This window comes from Dinoponera quadriceps, unplaced genomic scaffold, assembly GCF_001313825.1.
Source record: "Dinoponera quadriceps isolate SergipeBrazil2010 unplaced genomic scaffold, ASM131382v1 scaffold46, whole genome shotgun sequence".
NCBI lineage: Eukaryota > Metazoa > Arthropoda > Insecta > Hymenoptera > Formicidae > Dinoponera > Dinoponera quadriceps.
In genome coordinates, this window is record NW_014554488.1 from 362,893 (window position 1) to 389,114 (window position 26,222).

Here is a 26,222-nt window from a genome sequence, read left to right on the forward strand (position 1 = left end):
GTGTTCGGAAACTTTTGTAAACTCCGAGATCTATCTTGGAGAGATGACGTTCGACGACGGTAAATACTATCACGAGAGTCGCTGAATAAAACGAATTACGGATGAATAATGTTTGTCGCAGAGTTACCGAAAGATCGCACGACAAGTCAGCACGCCTGACAGCGCACCAGCTGGTCTTGGCAGTCCGCAGGCTGGTATCGGCGGCCTGCAGCAACAGCACCAGCAACAAACGCAACAATCTCTGCACCAGCCTGATCCCATGCAGCAAACCAAGGACAATCTCAACTCGGGGGCGAACCAACAGTCGGGCGCCTTGAGAAACGGAAACCCACCACCACCTGTCGTCTCTATGGTGAGTTCTGTGCTTTCCATTAAATTTTTCAATTTTCTCTTTTTGTCAAATTATGCCGCGGGAGAGACATCCAGCCTCTCTGGCTGCGTCCCTCTTTCCTCTCCTCGATCGCGAATGAAAATGATTAGAAATTTTTTGATTGAATTGCATCAGGCTCCCCCCCCCCCCTCCCTTCCTCTTGATATACAATCANCTTCCTCTTGATATACAATCAAGGGAAATATAGAAAAGCCTATGAGAGCCGAACGCAGATTGTTGGTGCGAATAAACGTGTATAGGAGAATAATATATTTGTCAGATTTTAAAATACGTACACGGGGAGTCTCCTTTCCATGTTAAATCGAATCTGTGTCCCAATTATAAATTAAATCCCCAAATGCCCAATTAATAATTGTCTGTTAATTTACGTTAATCGACTCTCTAACAAGTTGCGAAAATGTTAACTTTAAATGACAAATCGAGCGGAGCATACGAGACATCTCAGATGTGCTTTGCGCCCGCACGACCCCGTCGTCCCCGCGTTAAACCGAACGAGTCGCGTGGTCGAGAATCTATCGGTGTGCCAAGAGGACCGGCGTTACAGAGACCGACCGAATAGCGCATATAAAGGCGCAATTTTGACAATCGCGCTGGGAACGTCGCGGCGACCCGCGACTGCGAAGGAATCGGCTGCCGAAATAGCGGCGTAACATGGAGGGCAAGGGTAGACTACCGGCAGACAGTGAGTGCGGGGGCGGTGACCGGCCGCCAACGCGAATCAATACCCGCAGGAACAGGAACCACCGACCTACCGAGAGAGAGCGAGAGAGAGACGTGTCCCGGGGACGAAAGGAGAGAAAGAGAGAAGCGATGAAAAGCGAGCGGTATCAAGAGGTGGAGCAGGAGTAACGATAGAGGAGAAGAGCCGGCGAGGCTAGCCGCTCACGAACGCGGGGGTGGCGCGTGTTAGGGGTAACATCTCTCGTCACTCGTGTGCGTCTTCTTTCAGATGCGTATCGTGTCGAATTTTCACGAGAGGGAGAGAGTCTCTCGGCGATTGTCGCTTCACTTTTTTTTTCTTCCTCTTTTTCCCGCCCACAGGTACACGGCGACTACACGCGCGGGAGTAACTACTTGGAATAATCGCCGGCGTCGAAATACGCGTCGATATGTTACTCGAATGAATTCTCGGTCGTGCCGAGCGTGAAATCGTGTGTATTCTTTAATGAAATAAACGAATCGATAACGGGGGAGAACGCGCGTCGCGTCACTGATATATAAATTCGTAACCTTGCGACTGTGGAACGCGTTTTGCAACATCCGCTTTATTCCAGCCGCGCAAATCCTCTTTCTCGCGCCGACGTGTCGCCGTGCTCTAGTCGCTGTATCCTCGCGGAAAAACGCTCCCCGGAGGGGCGAAAAAAAAATGACGTAAAACCGCGAGACACGCGGTTCGCAGAGGCCGCGAGGTAAAACGTCCGGTCGAGTTTGATCGGTTTATGTAAATCCGAATCGTTGGATAAATCAAACGTCGAGCGCGCAATCGCGGAGAAAGCGATCAGACGTTATCGCTTCCGGCCAACTTACCGCGTTTACAAATTACTCGCAACAAATAATATACACGAGCGGCGAAAATGCAATGACGTTCGCGCGTACGTTAAACGCACGGTATTCCCATTGATGACCATGCCCGGGCGTTAATTGTGCATTTCGCGCGTTAAATGCATATCGCGCTCACGTACGCAAACACGTTCGGGTGTCGCGTTCGCCGCGATAATTGCTAATGCCGCGGTGATAAAGGAATCAACGTTATACCGGGCGTATTCATCGGAACGCCCAATTATGCAATAAACCGAAACCGCGAAATGCTCGATCGTTGTTGCCAAATTGCGAATTGCGTCCCACCGCGGTGTATGCGGTTTATCCTCGCGCGAAAGAGGGAGAAGGAGGCAGAGAAAGCGAGGGAATGTCTCGCGCGTCTTACATCGCGTTACACCGCAAACGACGCAAGGCCGAGAACGAGAGTAGGTGAAAAGTGGTCGACAAACTCTCCCGGGGGTATTCGCCGGAAGGGCAGCTCCCGAGGGTTATGTTTGGGTGCTGTCACAGAACGTCCCGTTTTATCACGCCAGGGTCTTAGGTTGCCCTAGGTCACGAGAACGGAAGGATTTCCTCTCCCCGAGGGAGCGGCGTGGTAAAGTGGTGGAAGAGGAGGATGTGATACCGTGGAGGAATCCGCTTGGCGAGACGCCCAGGTCTCCGACGCTATCAACCTCGACCGCAAACACCGATTCACGGCCACCGCGAGAGATCCTCCTCGTAAATTAATCGTCGCGTCACCTGCTTAGAAAACTCGGCCGCCGCACCTCTTCCTTCCTTTCGCGAGCTATCGTGTGAACGCGAACCTTCGACGAATTAAATAAATAAAATACCCCGTGTATCGCTCTTATTTCTACAGGTCCTCGGCTCGAGGTGCCGGTGCGCGCGTGCATTTTGAGGGCAACCGCCGCGAAAGTGGATGACAAAGGTCGGGGCGGCGGTAAGCGGATGAACGGAACCAATCGTCCTGACTCTCGTTTCTCTCGTTTTGTACAAAGTTTTACAGTCTGGCTGCGAGGTTGCCGGCTCCTCACTCCTTCGCCTCGCATCGCTGCGGACGGTTCCTCTCCGCCTCGCCAGGCCGCCTCGATGCGTCCTTTTTTCCCCTTCGTCTTTGTCGCTCTCCCTTTCTCGCTCTGTCTCGTTGACAGAGAGAGAGAGAGAGAGAGAGAGGCAGGGGAGGGGTGGAGTGGCGAGCGAACGAAAATAAACCAAAGCGTACTGCTCCATTTTTACGCGCGCTTTATCCAGGCGCGTCATTTTATCCCAGAGGATTGCTATTATTGTTGTTATTTGTCCCATGATAAAATGCGCCTCGTCTGTTTAATAAAAAAATAAAGAAAGAGTCGAGATACGTTTGAAACAAAGCTCGAATAAAAACAAAAGTACCGACGATGCGGAATCCATTTAAACTTTGACCTTCGCGTTAATAGTGGAAAAAGTTTAACCGGCGATCGAGCGGCTTCGGTATTTGGAGAGACCGGTTCGAGATTTCGGGACGTCCACCGCGCCCATCTCCGCATCATTCTCACACCTTGACAACGAACCACTCGACGCGCTCAATCGCGTATTTGTCTTCGAATCTATCGGTCGAGCACATTTTTGTTGTTTGAGCCGCGCTGAAAAAAATCCTGCGACTGCTGAACACGATCCTCTCATTCTCTGCACGCAGTCAACCGGCGTGATGCCGTTCTACGGAGATTCTAGCACCGGTTTCCGACCAGCGGCTGGTTTTGGGAACACAGTCTGGCATCAGGGAGTCGGACCAGTCGGCGCGGTCGCGGTCGAGACGTCGCCGGCGGCTTGGCCGCCTCAACAGTTCATTCAGCAGATTCCCGCGCCGAATCAGCTCGAAGAGCTGAGGTATCACACTCAGTACGGCGCCGCGGCGCCGTATCATCCTCAGCCAGGTAAGAAGGTTTGAGAGGTGAACGTTTGTTTTTTGCAAAATCACCACGTGAATCTCGAGGCGAATTGGTCGTAGTTATGCAAGAAACTCTCGCGTGAAGCTCGTCTCGGGAAAAATGAACGATATTATGAGAAAATGTCCAAAATCATAATTTTGTGGGTTGGATCCTTCTTGCACAAGTACGGCCGATTTCTCGCGCGAGTCTGCCTTTTTTGCTGTTAATTCGAACAATGTTGCAGTCTCGTATCAGCAGCAGACATTCATAACGGCGGATCAGTCCGCGTTTCAACGAGCCGGCACGACGGGACAGTACACCATCACGGGACAGCCCTCGCCGCTGGCGACTGTCGGTGGGCAGCCGGTGGTCTCGACGCCTCAGAGGCAGATGAACGGACAATTCGTAGATCCCGCGGCCACCGCTAATCAACCGGTTGCTTACGAGAGGCAGGACTACGTGAACGGCTATCAACAGCAAGTAAGAACTGCTTCCGCTTACACACGTTCAGTCGTTGACGCGACTTTCTCGTGTCTGTCCCCCGTTTTGCTTTTCAAGAATCGCATTCACTCTTGGTGAACAAGAACAACGGAATCATTGAGCTGTTTATTAGAAAAGTACGAGACGCGGTACCACGTATACATTTTACATTAACAAATCGTCTAGTTCCGTAGACGTAACGTGATTATAAACGAAAGTTTTGCCAGTCACGCTCTTGTTAAACAGTAACTGTACGGTGAAGATTCCAGTTTAAATAGCAGAAGATGCTTCCAAGAAAAGGAAACGTATTGAGAATATCAATCTTGGAGTTGAACATTCTCTCGCGTCCTTCCTAAGATGTCGGTTTTGGCAGGATGTGACAGGCATGGCGCCGCCTCCGTCGACGACGCCGACGAGTCGCAGCAGCTCGGTGCACATGGACAGTCAGCAGCAGCAGCAGCAGCAGCAACCGGGTGGCCCGCAACAGCCATCGCAGCAGCAACAGCAGCAACAGGCCGCTGCGGACACGCAAGTGAAGGGCTTTGCCGCGATCGCAGCCGCGAACGTGTCGGGAAACGAGATGCCTGGGTATCCACTTCAACAGGACCCACAGAGTTTACACAACTCTAACGGATATCCAGGCTACGTGGAAATGGGTCAGCAAGCAACGCAGAGCCAATGGCAAATGGTATCGCAGCACCATCAGCAGGCGCAAATGCAACGGCAGCAATCAACGGTGGTCGACAATAATCAACGGCACATGTGGCCGGACGCGAGCGGAAAGATGAGCAATAGCGTAAACAGCAGCATGAATTGGCAGGACGGAGGGATGCAGAAAGCTCCGAAGCAGCAAGTGGAGCAGCAACAAGCTACCCAGCTGCAGGAACTGCCGAGACCGGCGAGTCACATGAGCTGGGAGACCGGGAGCGTGAAGGAACCCCATACGCCGCAATCGTGGTCCGAGAACGCCGACAGTCAGCAACAAACTCAGGGAAACTGGTCGCGACAAAGCCCGAAGCTGAGGGATCCGCAGAACTCGCGCCTCACGCCGTCCGGTCAGCCGCCTCAACATCAGACCTGGCTGCAGCACTCGCCGAAACTGTCGGATCAGCACAACAGCGGCGCCCAACAGAACCCACGAATGACGCCTTCCGCCCAACGTGGTTGGCAGCAGAACAGTCCAGAGATGCAGGGCTCTCAACAGAATCCCAGGCTGACGCCCTCCGGGCAACAGATGCAGCAACAACAACAGTGGTCGCAGCAGACCAAGGTGGAGCAGAATCCCAGACTCACACCGTCCAATCAAATGTCATGGCCCGACACGCCGACTAGTCAACCGAATTGGTCACCGAATAGCATAAAGAGTGATAATAGTCAACAGCCGCAGCAACAGTGGCAGGATTCGAGTCCTAGACGGACTCCGGGCCACCAGTGGCAGGGTCAACTGACGCAAGACAACAAGCTGGACGGTCGAGTCGCCTGGTCGCCGAATTCCGTGTCGGAGAGCCAGTCGGCCTGGGGACAGCAGGCGACGAAGCAGGACTTGCAAAACTCAGGGGAAAGAATCGCCTGGCAGCAGTCTGCGGTGGAGGCTAACAAGCCGAACGGTTTCCCGGAGAACCAAGACAACGTTCCGGAGAATAACATGTATGCTCAAGCAAATCGTGTGAATCTCACCAGTCGATTGAAATCGATGATTCTGAATAAGCAGCAGCAGCAGCAACAACAACAGCAGATGCAACAGCAGCAAAGCCACCAGGATCAACATCGTAACATGCATCACCAGATGCAGGCGCAACACGTCAGCAGTAACAACGGAGGCACCGCGGTGGAGTATCCAACGGACGACCGATTGCGCGACGCGCACGAGAGCAACGAGAAGATGCAGGAGAAGCGCACGGATCACTTCATCAATCAGTCGAACGTCATCTCGATGGCGCAACCGAACGAAAACATGACCGGTAATTTTTTATCGCATAGCCACCACCCTCGGGTAGATAATTTGCCCGACGGTGGTGGCTTATGGGGATGGGCGGGGGGAGAACACAATCAGAGTAACAAGAACAATAGCGCGGAAAACGGCATGACAGCCCTCGAGAACTTCATGAAGCTCGCCACGGAGAGCAAAAGCGATGTTGACCGATGCTGCGACAAGGATCGGTTGTCCTGGCAGACGGAGAAGAGTCACGAAGATCAAAGCGTCGACGACAAGTCCTTCCAACAGCGGTTGTGCATGGATCAGATCGTGTCCTTCGAGGAGTCCCGGAAAACGCCCGAGAGCGACGAGGCGAAGAGCGACAGTCTGGACTTCCTGAAGACCACGGACACCGCTGTCGATCCGCTGTCTTCCCGGAACGTCGACGCCGATCGTGCGATCAAACGAGAAGGCGTCACTGCGGACTACAACAGCGACGACATGGCCAACAATGTCACCGAAGAAGAGAGTGAGAAGATCGTGCCGGATTACAAGTTCCGCGGCGACGGCGGTCCCGCCAAGGTGTCGCCGGGGACCGGCTCATGGTGCTGCCGAAGAGGCGGCACCGAGCAGCCGACTCCCGAACACCTCAAGGACGGTTGTTGCCAAGGTCTCCAGACCAAGGACGAAATGCTGGCCGATTCCCCGCAGAGAGACGAGTCGAAGAGCGAGGGGGGCCCGCACAGTCCACGCACCTCGTCCGCAGCGACGACTACGACGACCAAGTTGCAGGATCATCTGGACAAACTGAAGAACAACGTGAGGACCGAAGTGCCGGACTGCAACTGCTTCCCCGCCGATAAATGTGAGTTGCTATTCTGTAACACTGACGCCGGGAAGACGCACGAGGGAAACATTGCAAACGTACTGACGTATGTATCGTGTTATTATGACCGATAAAAACAGCATCGAGCGATTATGCGCCATCTCTCCTTTTCCCTGTTCGCAAGGACATGTCCATCGTACGTGCGGCATAAATGTTCCCGCTTCTGTTGCTTCCCTTTCGTTGACGCTCGCTCGCTCTCTCGCTCGTAAGTAAAATGAGCTTCCAACCACAAGGTCCACCTGAGCCCGGCTCATACTACACTCATCTCGGAGCGGCCGCGAATCTGCCCGACCTAAGGAACGATCTCGAACGAAGAACCGGTCTCAAGGGCGATGCGATAAGATTCGAGAAGGTCATTTATACCGGCAAAGAAGGCAAGACCACGCAGGGGTGTCCAATGGCCAAGTGGGTAAGTCCTCCTTAAAAAAAAAAAAGAAGTTGAAAGGATTCTAACGTCGACGATTCACACCAGATCATCCGACGATCCGGCATCGACGAGAAGATCCTGACCATCGTGAAGCACCGTCAAGGTCACAAATGCCCGACCGCCTGGATCGTCGTGGCTATGGTCGCCTGGGAAGGAGTACCGACACACGAGGCCGATCGGATATATTCTCTTTTAAGTCACAAGCTCAATCGATTCGGTCTGCCCACGACCAGACGATGCGGCACCAACGAACCGCGAACCTGTGCGTGCCAAGGACTCGATCCGGACACCTGCGGCGCCAGCTTCTCCTTCGGTTGCTCTTGGTCGATGTATTACAACGGGTGCAAGTACGCCAGAAGCAAGACCGTGCGGAAGTTTCGACTCTCAGTCCGATCGGAGGTAAAGAATCCTTCAAACACCCGTAGACTATAGAATACATAGTAAACAATATTTTCTTCTCGTTAAAATTTTATTTTTTAAAGTAACGCGTTACTCCCAATTGCGAAAATTTTCGTGTGAACATGTGAAATGTGTTGAATTTAACGCAAAATTGTTTGCCGTGTGTAGGCTATGAAGGAAAGGAATAAAGAGAAATGGAAGAAAAATGTATTTATTTCAGGAACAAGAAGTCGAGGAGCGAATGCACGTTTTAGCAACGCTTTTGTCACCTCTGTACCTCAGCCTCGCGCCGGAAGCGTTCAATAATCAGACGCAATTCGAGCGAGAGGCGAGCGAGTGCCGTTTGGGTTTTAAGCCGGGCCGGCCGTTTTCCGGTGTCACCGCTTGCATTGATTTCTGCGCTCACGCTCATCGGGATCTGCACAACATGAACAACGGGTGTACCGTGGTACGTGAGTTTTCTTCCCCGAGTACTCGATCCATTATCGTAACATTGACTCGCAAATATCGAAGAAAACGCGCGAGATTCATTATATCATGATATGAATATTAACACACTTGTTTGCGTTCTTCAGGTAGTCAGTTTGACAAAACATCGAACATTATCGAAACCTGAAGACGAACAGTTACACGTGCTACCTCTTTACATAATGGACGATACGGACGAATTTGGTTCGAAGGAAGGGCAAGAGAAAAAAGTTCGCTCCGGTGCCGTCGAAATCCTGTCCAAGTGAGTATTCGAAGTACCGGGAATGAGCCTTCCGCTTGTCGGCCGGCTAAGCTGATACACATTCTCTCTCTCTCTCTCTCTCTCGTTCTCTTAAGCCGAGGGAGACAGACTTGTTGCGTATCAACGTAACGTAGTAGATGGGGTGTGTTGCAAGAGAATGAACGTTACGACGACGAACAGCTTAATGAGATTCGTGTGTACTTCCCTCAGGTATCCATGCGAGGTTCGAGTTCGATCGGTTCCGCTTCAGCCCTGCAGACGCCATGGCAAGAAAAGAAAAGAGGACGAGCCTGATACCGTGAGCGGCAAAAAAGATGCGATGAAGATGGCGTCCGAGAAGATGTCGGACGCCGCCGGCCGCTCGCCAGGACACGCTGACTCTTCTCGACCGCAGCTGAGGGACTCTCAATTGTCGCTGGAGATGACGCCGATGTTCGAAGGTATCGACGCGCAGTTGCAGAGCTCCCAGGTGTCATCTACGGTCTTGGATAGCCCGGTGTCCATGTATCAAGGATGGGGATACCAAGGTGAGTCGCAGTGGAGCCGGAACGGTTGGCTCGAACAGAGAAAGAGCAACTGGCTGAACCCGTGGGGAGAGTATCCGCCTTTCGGTGGCATAGAGAGGGACGTCAGGGTAGACCCGGACAGCACCAGCTTGGACGACATCAGACCCAGGAGCACCGTCTCCCAAGAAGAACACAGACCGGGTTCGCGAAACTTGCCCAATTCCACGGTGGATTCGGTCAGAGGATGCTACGGGAATTCACCGAGAGCTGCTCACCCGATCTCACCTCGTTCACACTCGACCATACCCGGAGAAGCGTCCTACGTGTCGCCCAGAGGCTGCCTGTCGACGCTTCAGGACCCGAAGATGATCCCATCCAAGGGACCGGAACACCCGAACGCGGAAATCAGCTACAATCATCACATGGCGCCCGGTTCTTACTCCATTCACGACAACCGGCAAAACGACTGTTCCCCGAGAGTCGTCAACTCTTCGTCGCTGAGCGTGGAAGCCGCGTATCGAAATACTCCATCCAGGATGAATCCGTCACCGATCGCTACTCATCATGTTCGCAACGTCGGGCAGGATTACATGGCGAATCAGCTGAGGTTGCCGTCGCAGAGATACATCGGAGATTCTAGTCAGCAGAGATACTCGGACAGCATGGCGCAAAATTACATGGACGTCGAGAACCCGGCGAAATTGGCGTTGCTGAGGCCGCAGATCGAGCAAACGTTCGTCAACAGAACGTCGCAGCATCCCTATCCGCCGCAACAGATGCAGTCGTCGCCCATCAATCCAGTCTATCAGAATCAGTATGGGGGGGACGGTAATGCGGCGAATCTTTTCTCCTGCATGGACAGCAAGTTAGAGAGTGCAAACTCGGACGTTCCGGTGCACAGTTCGTTGCACTTGCCGGCGTTCGAGCAGCGGAACGACGCGCAATGCACGCCGAACGAGCAGCGGAAGTCCGCTCATCATCACGCGCAGAGACAATCGGAAACGAAGCTCTTCAGCCATCCTCCATCCCCGTCTTCCGATCAGGTTCATCCGCGAAACTGGAACGCGACGAACCCCGCGTGGTGTCCATCCAACCAGATGAAGAATCCACAGCGAGCCAACGATCAGCAAATGGCCGACAAGAGGATCTGGACCGGTAAGCTAACGAGGTCGGACCAAAGCAAATCTTGGGAAACGCCATCTCCCTTCCGAGTGCCGAGAGGAAGACCGCCCTCGCGAACGATATCCAGTCAGAATTCGCCGGCGGAGCCCAACACGTATCCGAATCCTCTAACCAGAACGTTCCTGAAGCCAGCCGAACCCACGAAACCCGCTATTTATAGCGCGGATACGTTGAGCGGCGGCGCCGTACAAAATGGCTGCGTGCCCAACCAGCCGAAGAGCAGCTGTACGGAAGACAAGCTGCGAGAAGGCTTCTACGACGGCAGGCAAGAAATGTCGAATTCCAATCCGAATTCTCTCGCATGGGCCGAGGAGATGAAACAAGTGCAAGACTTCCACGCGATGTCCGGCCTGGGTCACCACGCGTTCCCGCAGTACGGCTACCCGACCTATCCGGTGTTCGAGAAGCCGTGGGAGAGCTACAATTACGGCCAGTCCTATCAGACACCGGAGTACCCGCAGCAATTCTACCAGCAGCCGAAGCGTGAGAGTTGCTTCCATTCGCCTCAGTACCCGTACCAAAGTCTGAATCCCGCCGGTTGGACCAGGTGGGACGCCGCACCCCGGTGGGACATCTACGGCCCGCCGCCGCCGTACTTCCCGGTGTTGCCGGAGCCTCCGCCCAAGGCGGAGCCGCTCGGCGAGGTGGCGGACTACTCCGACAACGAAGAGTGCTTCAAAGATCCGCAGATGGGCGGTGTGGCGATCGCTCTGGGCCATGGTAGCGTGTTGTTCGAGTGCGCCAAGCACGAGATGCACGCCACGACGGCCCTGAGGAAGCCCAATCGTCTGAATCCCACCAGGATCAGTCTGGTGTTCTACCAGCATCGCAATTTGAACAGGCCCAGGCACGGCTGGGACGAGTGGGAGGAGAAGATGCGGCTGCGAAAGTTGGGCGTCACCGCCAGCAACAGCGCCTCCTCTTCGTCGACCCCGACCGTCGCCACCAGTCCAGGCAGCACCACGAACGAAAAGACGCCGCCGCTTCCGTCGTTACCGCACATTCCGAACGTTCCCAATTCGCAGTTCATGATGAGATCACCCACCTACACCACGATGACCTGGACGACGCTCTTCCGGATGCATCCCTGCATCATAACCGGTCCGTATCAAGAAGGCGGTGCGATCGGATGAGTCGAGGTCGCGAGATACGGCCTCGAGCGCCGATGACCACCACCGAAAGACACCGGACCCTTCGATGAGGCGGCGTCGTTGAACCATGAGAGGCTTTATATCGTTATTATCGTTATAGTTAGTTACTCCGAGAAAAAAAAAAACACACACTTTGCACTGCCATTTTTTCTATTTCGGGTTTTACGCAGGATTTTAAAACATAGTGACGAGAAACGTGCCCACGCCAGGATATGTGATCCAATCGCACACCCTTCTGTCGGGGCTCGCGTTTTATATTGACTTTTTACTAAGCTGAACTCGAGAACAGGCTCTCGCGATCGAGCCCAGGAGGCTACGAAAAGATCGAGACGGGAGATCGTGAATGACCGAGGCTATTGACGTAACAGGAAAGAAAAAGAGAGAAAACGAAAGAAAGAAAGAAAGCGCCGATGACCGGCTGCCCCTTGCGAAGACTTTGATACGATAGATTTTCGTATTCTGACTCTGTACACATTAAGTAATATCGCATAACGGTTTCGTGTTGGTAGAATCGTAATCTTATTAGCTAGTCGAGAAGTCTAGATGATGAATCACGCGACACATCACACGTACACATACAGAGCACACATTAAGCGTACATGCACACTCCGAGACATCCAAGGAACCTGCACGATATGCGAGGTCTGTCCCAAAAGTATCTTTTACAGACCTCGTATACGTTCTCGGAATTATCGCACTTCTTCGTGATACGATGAGAGGAGAAAAGAGGAAGGTAGAAACGGCTGCGTTTGTTTTCAAAAGCATCATGTTAAGACATCGATCGTTGAAATCAATATATGTGTTTTACACACACACACACACACACACACACATACACACATTATATGTATGTATATATGTGTATATATATTATATATACATATATATAATACATATAACAAAAAATAATTTCACGTCCAACACTTCTGTAATACAAATTATAGAACATTACATGTAATGTATATACATTACAGGAGAAGAGCGTCGGACAAGAAATTATTTTTAAGCGCTGCAGTGATGCTTACGAGTGCCGGCAGCCGCGGTTTTCCGAGTTTCTTCGAGGTCTCTCGTGATATCCAAATGGGGAAAAAGCGCGATAGCTCCGCGAGTATCCTTTCTTTTTCGTATTCGTTAGTCGAGAGCGAGAATTCTTCGCGACGGTCCAAGCACAATCCTAAAGATCCGGACGACGATATATACACACACGATAATGATCTCAAGTCTTTAAATTAATTAAACGATATGTAATGTATATCTGATTTTTAGCCTTTGTACATTTCGCTTCTTATTCTCGTATTTATTTACTCGTGTTTGTACTCGTAGCTAAGTACTAAGTACGAATTAATTCAAGTGGCACGCCAAGTGTAATAACTAACTAACCATGCGCCCTTCGGGTCGGCTGAGTACAAAGCATTTATCTAACAATATCACGTGACGCGTAGGTAGTAGGGGTGTAATCCATTATTGGTCGGCGGTGTAACGCCAGGTGTACGTACGCCGGGTATTGTCTTCATCATCATTATTATCATTATCACCATCATCAACATCACTGTCATCATTGTCATCATCATCGGTTTGACGTTCTTCCCTGTTGCTTTTTTTTCATCTGGTTTTTAGCCCTTTCCACTTTTCGAGAACCAGCGATCAGAGCTAGATCACGTGACCACGATTGGTAGCAGAGAGTGTTAGTTGGCTAGCTCGTTTGCGATGACGGAAATTCGGCGGAATGCGACAAAAATTCGCGATTGACGCGTCGATGCATACCACGCATCAGGTCGATGGTCGCGAGCACCAGTCTGTGTAGAGTTCAAAGGGTTAATTACTTTCCAATTACGGGCGATGACGTTTGCATTTGACGTCTCTCGTCGGGAGATGAGAGAGAAAGAGAGAAATGAGGATGATTGAAAACCGTGCGATCGCTTCGACACGATATAACAAGATAGAGAGAGAGAGAGAGAGAGAGAGAGACTCAATTCTCTGAGATTCGACGCGTCATTATTGAATCAGCAGAAACGGCAAGATTCGATACTATCCGTGAGTGTATCATTATATCTTTTCTATTCTCCTCTATTTTATTCCTACATGTTGTTGGATGTCATTTTTGTTAGTTCAAGCCTGTGTATCGTTCCCTTCGAGAGGCCGGTTCGATGAGGAAAGAAAGAGGAAAGGGGGGAGAAAAAATCGAACGAGCACGAGGGCAATATTGGTAGACAAGAAGGTCTCCCTCGTCTAACTTTTCGTCCACCGTATTCAACCTTCGAAGTAATCGCGTAACGTGTTTGTTCTATAAAATAGACGGAGAAATTGGACTTTTTACTTTAGACGCGAAAGGATTTACAATGGACTTATATGTTTCTTATTTTCCAGTTGGTCAGTCGAGTCTTACGTTTTTGTTCTTTTTCTCCTTTGTTCAATGTTGTGCTAATTTTTTCTATCTACGAAGGTTCTTTTTACGTTAACGCAATGAGTACAAGTCGGTGGAATGAGAAAAAGAAAGAAGCAAGACGCGCGCGACCAACCCTCGCCTACTGGAGTATTATAGGAATCATTAATATATATTGTCATTCATTAGTTAACGCATGTAATAGTAATAGTGATAATAATAATAGTAATAATAACGATAATGATAAATATCAGCTTTCAGTAATAACTAGTGATGTAATCTAATTTAATGTATTAATTTATTAATTAAGTTCTTACAAAACGCGGTATGTATCGCTGTTCTATTTTTCGGCAAGTTGGCGGCTCGAAGTCGAACTTTCGAATGAAGGTTGTCAGGCTTCTGTACACTCGATCCGACCGCGTTCGGTGAGACGCGAGAGGAGAGAACCTTCCTCACGGACACGACGTATCGCACATCGATTTCGTTCGTGCGACAGCCTCGTCGCCGCAGCTATATATTCTCCGTAACAACGAGAAAGAAAGCAAAGTGTCAGTCGATTGTTTTTTTTTCTACTTTTTATTAAACTGTCGTACGGATATCCCCCTCATCACCGGAGGCACAACACGCCAGTCTCTCTCGCGGAGTAAGAATCCATTCCGAATTCATCTGTCTCTTATGAAATTCCGAGGACACTTCCATCGGACGTTTCCAAAATCGCGCGGGACGGACGTACGGGAAGGTTTTCGCGTTTTTCTCACGTCGAATTCGGATCTGATCCTGCTTCGGACCCCCCAAATATCGGTCTGTCTGTTCTCAACTAAATTCGCCACCACATTCTTCCTCCTCTTCTACTTCTATTTCTTCTTCTTCTTCGCGCGATGGAAATGCAGGCAACGGGACTATTTCAGGTCCGCAACACTTCGTTTCTTTCGCTTCGCATCCACGCGTACGCACGTACGTACGATCCATTTTCTAGAATAAGGCAGCTTTCAGACGGCAATGAGAGTACAATTATAGGATAAACATCGGCCCGATGGCTTTTTTTACATAGACAGCAAGAGAATTAATTGCCTCCTCCTCCTCGTGTATTCCGCTAAGGTGACAATACAATAAAGCGAGCCCGATACGCTTCGGTATCATCGGGGTTTCGGTGGGAATCAGGGCGCGCGTCGCTCTCGTAAAATCCTCGGATATCTAGCGGGTGTCGTGAGTAATATATTCTTACGTGTGTTTTTCGCCACGCGAAGTCACCTCCTTTACTACTCCATTTCTCAAGTACGACAAGTACTGGACACGCGAGCGTGACACCCGCCGGATTCTGCAACGCGAAGGGAAATCAAAATTCCATATCGACTTCCGGGAATACACTTATCGTTAGCCGCATAATGCACCCTAAGCGCCGTAATATAACGATGTTGACGACTACTTCCAACTACTTGTCCGTAGGTACACCGAAGAAGATCGTTGTCCTTGCTGAAAACTTTTTTATAACGCGGAAACTCGGAATTACAGTTCGACGATGCCAAAATAGTATTAAATAATTAGGAGAAATGTTTGTAATACATAATAGCTGTATGACATACGGAAAGAAAAAAAAGAAACGAAGGAAACGAAGCGGGGTAAGAGGACTAGGTGCGGATCGAGCGATGAGTTTCGGACTTCGCGTGATTCTTATTTTCCGGGATTTATTACGACCGTCCAGTCGAGATTTCTTTACCGATGTAGATATTAATCAAACCTTCAGAGATTTTTTTCTTAATTGCAAGCGTAGCGAGTGCCAGTGTTGCAGTATCGAGACATCACTTATGCGATATATATATATATTTTTTTTTCGGCGATTTATATTTATCGATTACTTCCGTCATAATATCATTATTACGAGATCAATAAGTATAAAGTAACGATGAATTAAATTGTTTATGTGTACATATATTGTATATGAATTAAATTGTATATTGAATTAAACAAGAACGCCTTCAAGGTGTTCTTCGCACAATTGTCAAAAGATCGCAGTGATATTTTATTATATACGTTCGTGTCTTTTTCTAGATAAAACGACAAACAGAGTTTGCCTTTTAACGCTGATCCAGAGCTAGTTCGCTTGCCCTGCCGAATCTCAAGTACAGAGTGACAGGCAACGATACCCAGAAAACATTTTGCGCGTAGATAGCGCCGACAAATCACGCGCCAAGTTTGCTCGTGTGTCGTCATAAAGTCACTGAACAAAATGTTTGAAGGCTTGCAGGTAAAAACAGGCGCAAGCTTTGCGCGCAAAAATCGTTATCCGGGTGGTTTGATGGTTGCGTGGATCCCTGTACGTGGAAAAAAGAAACTTCTGAAATCTGATTACAACACAGAGGGATTCATTAACGAAAAAGGGGAGGGGTTACGATTGAAGATAGAGAGCGACGGCGAATTAAGAAAGAAATAAACGTTGAAGAGTGTATTTTTTCTTCCAATGCCAAAAAGATGCCATTTTGTTTTGTACGAAAAAACCAGCGAGAAAATCCAGAAAAAAAGAGAGAGAGAGATATGATGAAGAGGCGAGCGAAGAAGAGCGCGTGCGTAATAATGGGAAATACGAGAACAAATTTTACAAATAGTTAGTAGCAAGCGTATGAATGTGTATAACGATAACGAACAAGCAACAAACAAAGCAAAAGGGGGATAAAAAGTGGAAGCAGATCGAGTCGATGTATATGTCCCGCGAAATCGAGACTTACACACATTGTCTTCACCATCGAGAACGATCGACGGCAGAGAAATGAACGGTTGATGAGCGAGATGTTGCATCGTTCGAGATCGCGAGTATAGTTTTATTAATAACGAGCGGAACGGGCGAATTAGCGCCGTCCATCTTGAATATCTTAAGGATCCGAGGGCTGCACCAACATCGGCTGATTGACAACGTTGAGTAGTCCGCACACAACCGCGAACTTTTAATTTATAGAGATATTAATATAGATATATCGCTTTTAATTAAAAAATAACGAATTTGTGTGTATGTATGTATATATACGTACGTACATATATACATACACGCGTCACCACGCGAATCGTTGGTGCAACTTCGGGAAATCTCTGGATCCGCATATGTATGTGTAAGGATGTAGCGTTACGTATACACCGACCACATATGTGTACATATATTTTTGGATAAAGCCACGAGGAAATTTTAAAATCGAAATTCGGGCGAGGACGCGCAAGAACGTGATCATCTCTCGGCTCGCATTCGCGGCTTCTCGCGGTATTAGCGAGACTCCTGTTCTTCCTGTTGGATGAGCGAAGTGAGAGAGTGAGACCGAATGAGAGAACGAAAGAATGTGAGAATGAAAGAGAGAGAAAGAAAGAGGGAGAGATTGATTGTCGAGAGAGTTTTCGCGCACGTCGCTCCCCAGATGTATTTATGAATATTTATTTAAGAGTGGAAGAAATTTAATATATTGACGATTAAAGAAATGGTCGTAAGTTATAATTGTAAGTTTTCTAAGCGCCATCACACTTGTAAAGCATTCTTTGGCACGCGTCGATAAAAGAAGGGTCATCTCTCGCGCCCGATTAAAGCAACGCAAGTCGCGACGGCGAGAATAGAGAGACAAGCGAAAGCAATGGAAAAAAAAAGACTCTGATTGCGATAAATGAAAGCGTTTCTCGGGTTAAATAATGAATTTCGTTCAGGACGCGCAGACGGGCCACCCACGCTCTCCGGATCGCGTCCACTTAAGAAATCAATTATGCTTTAGAGTAACACTAGGGGATACAATATGTAATAAGTAATGAAATAACTGACTTTAGCTATTGATGACTATTGTCGACGTAAGATGCATACATTTAGACAAAGATATGTGGTAAGTCAGATGTAATTGTCCTTTGTGAATATACATAAGAGAGAAATGAAAAATACAAAAAACTTTTATGAGTACAACTGTATTTTCATTTTTTTCCTTGCGATGATTGCGACTCTATCTGCCCGTAATGTTGCACATTCGCCGTAAAAGCATTACGTGACAAGTAATTGATAATGTATAAAAGTCTTTGGTCCGTGTTCTGAAGTCTCTTTTATCGAAAATACCTTAAATATGGCTTCTCAGCCAATAAGGTGGTTTCTAAGCCACTTATATAAAAGAAAGTTCAGAATATGGGCCTCTGTCCTCCGATATCTATACTCTCGATACGATGAGCTCACTTGTTAAAACATTTATTTTTCCTCACTCTTCTCGATCTTTTCTATAGGTAATAGAGGTGATTGCGAATGCTCCACTTGCGAAACTTCGCCTTCCTTTTTCAATTCTAATATTACATGTCTGATAGCGGGTATCCAGGCACGACAAATGGTTGCGTGCTGCATCATAAGATTGATATGGATCGTGTCAGCTTGTTGGACATCTTTCTTCAACAATGCTAAAAACATATATGCTCATTTTAGCAACCAGTCAAGAGCAACATATGGATGCAAAGATTTCATTGTTACCTTTCGACATATCCAGAATACTCCTTTGTACTATATCGTTCAACTTATCTTCTAGCCAATCAGACTTCATAATATCCAATCTCTTTTCTATCTCCTCCAGCTTATTCTTCTCCATCCTCTGTTTCTTCATCACAGACTCTAAGTTGGCTATAACCTCTATTAAAGCTTGACTTTTGTCGAAACTTGACTCCAATAGTTCTGTCGTAGTAGTGTCCTTAGCGATGGGAGTCATGAGAGGCTTATGGGGAGCTGTAGTTATCTTCAGGGAAGACAATGAAACTGGAGGCATGTTAGATGGAAGCAAAAGACTAGTTTTCTCTGATGCTGAAGTCTGCGAAGACAGTGGGAATGCCACTCGCTTGTTCAGCAATCTCTTACTGGACGTTCCAATAGAGGAAGTTCCAAGTTGCGAAGACATCGCCCATTCTGGAGGATCGTTCCATCCGGCGTCATAAGACGATGGCAATGATTTCTGACTGGAGACCGTTTCGCTCGAAGATGAAGGAATCTGCTCCATATCCGGGCTTATAGGTTAAGCTTGTTCGGGCCGAAAGACGTTGGATCAATTCTAGTGAAAAATTAAAGGTAAATCGCTTTTCAATCATCAGTAAACGGTGTTACCGACGGATATCCTCAATATCAGTCATCTCGGAATCCTCGGAATCTTTCTGCTCGCGTGATATCGAGACAGCTGTATACCTAGCGGAAAATTAATCAGAATCAACGTAGAAATTCTCGTCAAACGTCGAGCAACTTTACTTTAAACTTATTTTAGACTTACTTCAGATGTGTGTTCAATATACAAATATAATGACATATAAATAGAAATTATATGATTCTCAGTAATGACATTTCACACACTCATAAATGTCACAAACAAAACAGTTTGCACACATTTTTTCGACGCGTTTCGAAATACTTCAGATGAGAGCCGCTCATGCGCTCTTATGCGATAAATAGTTGACAGAATGCATTTACTAGATCGAAAGTAACTAAAAATTTCCGTCCTTACACATCCGTTTCTAGATGTACGCATATATCTTGACTGTTCGGTGGTTGCCTCATATATGTAATATTACTATGTAACCAGCCGTTTTATGCTGTTTATAAGAGGGAAATTGTCTGAAGAAGCGAAGCAGAAGATACACACGCACACGCGCGCGTGCTAAAATATATTTTATTTCCCTATTGGCGGAGACATCAATCCGACGCATGCGCATTACGTTCAAAATACATACAAAAAGAGAGGAAAATATAGATAGAAAATATAAATAGATAAGTAAACCCATATTCCCGCACCGTGGTTACAAGACAGGACTTCTCTCTCATCCTGGTCATATAATAGTATTACATAATGCTTGCACCAGTGTGCATTAAGGCTTGTTCACAGTCTATTCTTATGTATTTAAAGACTTTAAATACGTCTTAAAATATTTCTTAGCTAGTAAAATGATCTGTAATCCGTACAGATCGTTTTATTGCTTAAGTTTTGAAGGTGTATTTAAGACGACCTTAAATATAAAAACGGCCTATAAACAAGCCTCAGTGCGCACTAATGCAAGCGGCCAAATTCGTGAGCAGTTAAATAGGGTTCGCGTTTCGACTCAACAAGTCTCGAGTTTGAACTAAATTTGATCCGTTATTTTTTATTAGGTATGTCGACCGCTCCAAACTAATGGTCACATTAGAGGGACAGCAGCTTAAATATATGGAATCAAAAGCACAAGTTACAAACGGTAGCCTAAGTTATTTTTATTAATATCTTTTCTCTTTTTCCCTCTAAAGCAATGCTTCCCAAACCTTTTCATCGCACGAGAGAAACCTTGTAAAGAACATGCACTTCTGTTAAAAAGAATCGATTCTATTAAATTTTTCGTTGTCATATATTGAGGTATCTTATTCCCTACATGTGTGTAAATGCATATATATATATATTTTTTTTTCTTTTTTGGCAGTGTGAAAGAAATTGATAAATATATTAAATAATTAGTAAATAATTAATAATAAAATAAGTCAATAATAAATAAATGATAAATAAAACCAAATACTATTTGTAGATAAAAACAAAGAACGTTGCGTTTCTCATTATTGCGAGACGTAGCTCGGGAAACATTGCTTTAGAATAATGCGTGCGCGCATCCACATTTTTTTCCTAATTATATTAATATCTGCATATTTCTATATATGTACATATGAATGTGTATCTCTGTAACAAGCACATGGTTCAACAAGCAGCTCCAAATCATGTGAAACGAAGCGCTATTAATGTATACCATATAATTATCGTAGCAGTGTTAATTGACACCTTTAGAATGACGATTCTAGCACAGAGAATGCGATAAAATACAAATGAACGTTTACGATCAAATGCAAAAAAGTGTTGAGTCTGATATATTTGTCTCTGTGCGTTTGATATGAGAATCACGACTTCTTGAAAGGAACCAGAATCACTCGCTCTGCCACTTTTCGTGAATCTGTTTTAAATGCTCGTAAGCCCGTTCGGACATGTTGAGTTCGGGATTTATTGGACGCACTCCGGGAAATTTTAGGAGACTCAAACCGCAGAGACCTGTCGAGTAAGAAACATTTATATAATGTTATTATTATTAAAAAGTTATGTCTACAAGAATACTTTCAAAGGAGCCCAATAGAAATATAGATCATATTTGGTAAAAATATTTTCAATTTTTATATTATAAAAAAAAAATATACCCTCACACTTACCCAAATATGTGTGCAAAGGATCAGGTCTGGTGTTCTCGAATTTGGCGAATCCTCCGATCAACGAATCTTGAGTACTGAGGATAAAAGCTTTATTCTGCTCGGCGTCTGAAAAATCTCTTATTCCGAATAAATGGAGTGTAGCACCAATCCAGAAGCTATAACATGTATCGGGCGGTTTGCCTGGCCTGCCTTGAAAGCCACCATCCTGTCTCATAAGGCACCAACGACTCAAACGAGCTAACTGTTCACTCGATAGTTTCCTTTGGCCCATCAAGATTAGGCTTGCCACGGCGCAAAAAGTAGATCCTCCATGAGACTCGAGACCCGGCCCTTGCCCGAAACCACCATCAAATGACTGAAATTATTCGAATATAGGGGACTATCTTTCCTCTGTATGGATGATATCAATCAGTGACAGATAATAACAATACTTACAATACTCTGTAAGATATAGTTAGTGGCTCTTGGAATATCGATACCGGACCAATCGTTTAGAATCTTTGAGACACAGCAGGCACAGTAGAGGAACCTCATATCACTCTCGCAACCCATCACCATACCTGTGAAGGATCCATTGGGGTTCTGGCATGCACGAAGCCCCTCGATGATGGAATCTCGGTCAACTCGACTCAAATCGTCACCTAAGATCAACAAGGTAACCAAGCCAGTGTAGGTCATTGCTAAGTGACCACACTGGTACTCAGCGACTTCTTTGGGTATGGTCGTGGATGCTTGGAACCCGGATCTGGGACCAGCTCCTTGTACCTGGAGACCATAAATCCAGTCGATCGCTTGCAGCTTTGCCTCCTCACTGATCTCGTTCAACGAGTTCAGCAGGTCCAGGCCGGAAAACGCGAAGTAGACGATCATCAGTCTGGTGGAGTCAAACTCTACCAGATCGCTGGGCATGATCTGCAGTAACCTCTGGAAGTACTTGACATGCATCTTCGTAGCTAATTTTGGCGTCATTGATGGTGCTTTACTCTTAGATCCCATATCGACGTGCGTTTCCCGGTGAGTTTTACTTGGAGAATCTTTGCAGTGCCTTGTGTGAAATTGACAGAGACTTGTAATGTATGTAATGTTTATCAGTCGTATTCTCTCTCTTTCTTTCTTTCTTTCCTGCTCGTCTCGTCAGAGTTCTCGAAATCGTACCGGTTCGTTACGCACTTTTGTATTCGGTCGCATTTTTTTACCAAAAGCAAATCTAAAATTGTAATTGTGCGATACTGCGTACCATTCCTTCTTACCTCCGCTTCCTCCTTAACTCTACTCGATGACTCATCTGCGTATTTGAACCAGCTGAACTGCGGCGATATGGCGTGTCAACTTTCGATCATGAAATCACGGATGCGATTAGATAAGCCTCTAGATACGGAAGTGGACAACTTCGGGAGTGTCGTGAATGATTTACGACACGGACGCGCCCGAGAGTTGGCGACACTTTTGCCGGGAATTACGAATTGTACGGACACCGTCTCGTACGCACGAGAGCACGTACAGTGCCAATGAGGGAAGAACATAGGCGTAAGAAACGCGCGCGCAATCTGTGTTTACTTCGCACTCCCATAAGCTGTACCGGCATTTTTACAAAATATAAAAATAAAGAAAGCCAGTCGTTAGTAACAAACTTTGTTGCACACCGCAAACGGATGGACTACATAGATCTACAGAGTAACAACGACCAAAATTTCTAGTATATCGCGCTATTTCTTTAATAATTATAATTGTTATTATAATAATAGTGCCGTGCGCACAGTCGACAACGCACGATTTAGCCACAAGACGAACAACATGTTACAGTGTAGTGACCTCTATAATAAATAAACTCTCACGAATGTTGCATCGTTTTACAACGTGGACACTCACACGCCATGCGCACCATATATATATGTATATATATATGCGTATGTATGTATGTATGTATGTATATATGTACGTGTGTATATATATACTCGCTTAAATAAATATATCTTAATCGAACATGGACGTAACATCGAGGAATGCTAATTTACCGTTCGTCTAATGGTCGATAACGCGCTAATAAAACTTTGAGGTAATAAATAACCGTGCGTTTACGGGTTATCAGGTAACGATTTAGCCGATTCGTCCTAAACGGATCAAGTCATTCATAGCATCAGATCGGCAGGTATGCTGCTCGGTAATGTGACACCGACGCGAGTCGTTATGTAAGAAGCGACCCTGCATCCCGACTCCAAGCAGCTCTTCGGGTCCCAGTGAGCTAAAACGCCGGCCAGGAAGCCAGCTACCAGAGCATCCCCGGCGCCCGTGGTGTCTACGATAGGCGCCTTCGGTACAATAGGTGGTACCTAAACGTAGGGGAGATTTGTAATAATTAACATCATATATTTTGAATTGTATTGCAAATATAATTATACGTTCTTTTATTATTTATATACTAAACTACTAAAGAATTTTATCTCTTTTGTTCTGAAACAACCCCGAGAGGTTGTTCTTCTAGTCGCTGATGCACTCAAAATAAAGTTGTTATTGTATTGCATTTAACGCTTGGAAGATTGCAAATATATCGATTTGTGTTCGTAGGTGCACGGTCAGTGATAAGACTTTCAAGACGTAGACAACATTAATATCTATTTATAAGAGACTCAAGTACCTTCTCATGCAGAGAAAAATGTCATGTTCTAAGATAAACGATTACTCAGTTTACTTCTCTTGTAAATTTGATGTTTATAATATAAACTTTGATATATTTGCGGATATATAAACTTATGTGATGCTTGTAACAAGAATATTTACCTGAGTGCGTATTTTTCTTTAGGTACTACTCATGCTCATTTCGATTCCAGTAGGCTTTCTTGATTGTGAAACAAACCTGAACAGATTGTCCTTTGCCCCACACGATAATCGCTGGTGCAGACCCACCGCGCGTCATGACGAATATACCGTCATCGGCCAACCAGTCCTTACTAGTAGCGTTGGAAACGTCCACTGTGATCCTCTTTAGGCTGTTCAACAGGAAGGGTATATCAGTCACATCGTCGTACTTAACGTTCAACGCTTGCGCCAACGCGATCATTTCCCTCGCGTTCCCGAAAACGATCTTGGCGTGGCCGACCATCTCGCAAATCGCCGGATGATGATCCTGTGAACAATGAAGAGTGAAAAACGTAGCGGGCGCCCGCATTAATTTGACAAAAACAAAGGAGGAAGTTACGGATATCGCTTTTTAGCGCACATTACACGCTGCGTATCGTTTGTACCTTGAATATATAGAGACCGCTAAGATTAAACGCTATAATAATATTCTTCTCCTGCGCCCGCTTCACCAACTCTTTGGCCACCTCCAAGCTGTGCGTTATAAAAAACCCCTCGATGTAAATTATCTTTACATTATCGAATCGCAAATTGACCTTCTTGAAATCCTCCAACGTATATATATTGGCCGCGCCGAGGTTCGCAACGAGACTGCGGGATGTACCGTTCACGAGAGAAATACATAATCCGGTTGGAAGGCTTGTATGCATGGCATATCTAATACGCAAAGAAAAAATCGAATTTATCGCATCACGAAATGTATAATAACAGGGATATTTTGTACGCGTTCCGAACCTCACATCCACCCCCGACAGTCGAACTAGTTTCTCTAGTACCGAACCCCTTTGATCGGTTCCAACAGCGCCGCAAAAAGTGCCAATATGGCATTCGTGAGTCTCATCGCAGAGCCATTGCAAGATTCTCATTGTGTTCTGTGCGGATCCTCCAGGACTTACTCTTTGTTCCGACCTATGAGGAAATTTCCACATTAAATGGGTGGTAATGTATACATGATGTAATCTTCAGTCAGTGTTTCTATAGAATCAACAATGATGGGATTTCTTATTGTCAGTAATAATGGTTCTCAGAGAATCTATAAATCTTATGAAATATTGATGCTTGCACTGTTTATTTTTTGCATAGCATGATCTAATAGGATAATTTGAAGGATGAATCAAAGATTTAGGTGCACACAGTATTTGTAAAAATAGATAAAAATTATCCAGTCAACGTAGGTCCAAGAATCAATATTGACGGAGATACAATCTTTTTTGTTTGTGAAAGTGTATTATATACAATTATATACAAACTAAGATACAACAAGATGTATAGGTTAATTCACTGTAATAATTAATTTTTGTTGATATTGTTGTTCACTGATATATCTCTATCTTTCGCACAAAATTGACTCGTAGACTTCTGTCGACCGAATGGATTTACTTGTTTTTCTCTTTTTGCTATCTGATCCTAGAAAATCAACGTTTGCATACAGTGCAAGCACAAAGCATACTCCAACAAATATACTCATTAACTCTGATGGTAAATCCACTATCAACTCTTGTATCTTTGTCTCGCACAGCTCAGTCTCGCCGTCCGATCTAAGATTGTACTTCTTAAGTAAATCGTCACTTTCCAATGCCACGAAGATGTCGAGCAGCGGATTGCCGAAAGATATGATCGCCGGATAGTCCAATCTAACGATGGCTTTTCGCAGCGGAATCTTCTCCACCATTTTCTGCATAGAAAAGTGCAAAGCCTTCGACGTTAACCTTCTACGAACACGCAGTGAGATACACGAAATTAACACGGATTTCAAATCCGGACACGTGAATCTCGAATTGATCTCGCATGCTACTCACATGACGAACCGATCAATCTCTCAGATCATTGTGACCACGTCCGACAAACGTAATCGCAGGTGAGAGTGTTACATAAAACACATGTCAGGTGCACGACTGTCACTCCTAGATTGAGCAATCCAATTAAATAATGCGACCAAAGGAAATGCCGCCAAAGAGCCCGGGGGAGGATCACCGCGTTTTACCTAACTCTCTTTCTCCTCCATTTTACCGCGTCGGCAGAGAATCGTGTGACTGGGTCGTACGTTTCGATCACTCGGCATTCGTTCTCGACGCTACATCATACCGCCGTCTGTCACCAATTCACTCTATCGCATATATCAATCTCGTCGTCTCATCATAACCTTAAACCGTAAACCGCCAGCTGCGACGCGAGCCTATAATTTTGTTTCTTCTTCTTTCTGTTGGCTCCAGACCGGGCCGGGCTCTATCGCGCATTGCACGCCGGAACTATAACGCGCCTCGCCCGGTCGGTCGGT

General features: G+C 46.5%; 4 protein-coding genes across 5 annotated transcripts in view; 1 reads left to right on the forward strand and 3 right to left on the reverse strand.

The window, feature by feature from the left end:
* LOC106750706 (DNA N6-methyl adenine demethylase) overlaps window positions 1-15,535 on the forward strand; it is a 49,963-nt gene extending 34,428 nt beyond the window's left edge. The window contains exons 3-11 of the mRNA XM_014631219.1: window positions 122-352; window positions 3,603-3,840; window positions 4,079-4,314; window positions 4,688-7,094; window positions 7,349-7,524; window positions 7,588-7,941; window positions 8,162-8,389; window positions 8,517-8,671; window positions 8,882-15,535. Coding sequence (XP_014486705.1) covers window positions 122-352; window positions 3,603-3,840; window positions 4,079-4,314; window positions 4,688-7,094; window positions 7,349-7,524; window positions 7,588-7,941; window positions 8,162-8,389; window positions 8,517-8,671; window positions 8,882-11,492 — 6,636 coding nt within the window. The 3' untranslated portion in view covers window positions 11,493-15,535. The remainder of the gene's footprint in view (window positions 1-121; window positions 353-3,602; window positions 3,841-4,078; window positions 4,315-4,687; window positions 7,095-7,348; window positions 7,525-7,587; window positions 7,942-8,161; window positions 8,390-8,516; window positions 8,672-8,881) is intronic.
* A 2,202-nt stretch (window positions 15,536-17,737) lies between these two features.
* On the reverse strand, window positions 17,738-19,480 carry LOC106750773 (steroid receptor RNA activator 1-like). The gene is made up of 3 exons (XM_014631335.1): window positions 19,146-19,480; window positions 18,365-19,063; window positions 17,738-18,294 (listed from the first exon to the last, which is right to left on the reverse strand). Exons 2-3 carry the CDS (start codon window positions 18,879-18,881, stop codon window positions 18,092-18,094), a joined length of 720 nt encoding a protein of 239 aa, XP_014486821.1. The 5' UTR covers window positions 18,882-19,063; window positions 19,146-19,480; the 3' UTR covers window positions 17,738-18,091.
* Window positions 19,481-20,091: 611 nt separating this feature from the next.
* LOC106750754 (geranylgeranyl transferase type-1 subunit beta) lies at window positions 20,092-22,408 on the reverse strand. Its single transcript, XM_014631294.1, has 3 exons — window positions 21,524-22,408; window positions 21,089-21,443; window positions 20,092-20,933 (listed from the first exon to the last, which is right to left on the reverse strand). The coding sequence occupies exons 1-3, from the start codon at window positions 22,082-22,084 to the stop codon at window positions 20,812-20,814; spliced, it is 1,038 nt and encodes a 345-aa protein (XP_014486780.1). The 5' UTR covers window positions 22,085-22,408; the 3' UTR covers window positions 20,092-20,811.
* Window positions 22,409-22,784: 376 nt separating this feature from the next.
* Window positions 22,785-26,172, reverse strand: LOC106750945 (adenosine kinase-like). 2 transcript variants are annotated; one of them, XM_014631633.1, is made up of 7 exons: window positions 25,929-26,172; window positions 25,744-25,848; window positions 25,417-25,656; window positions 24,680-24,853; window positions 24,331-24,601; window positions 23,943-24,212; window positions 22,785-23,418 (listed from the first exon to the last, which is right to left on the reverse strand). In XM_014631633.1, exons 3-7 carry the CDS (start codon window positions 25,623-25,625, stop codon window positions 23,218-23,220), a joined length of 1,125 nt encoding a protein of 374 aa, XP_014487119.1. In that variant the 5' UTR covers window positions 25,626-25,656; window positions 25,744-25,848; window positions 25,929-26,172; the 3' UTR covers window positions 22,785-23,217. The 2 variants fall into 2 exon arrangements, with proteins under 2 accessions (XP_014487119.1, XP_014487127.1); XM_014631641.1 differs by having other exon boundaries at window positions 25,417-25,619; window positions 25,744-26,172.
* Window positions 26,173-26,222: the final 50 nt, after the last annotated feature.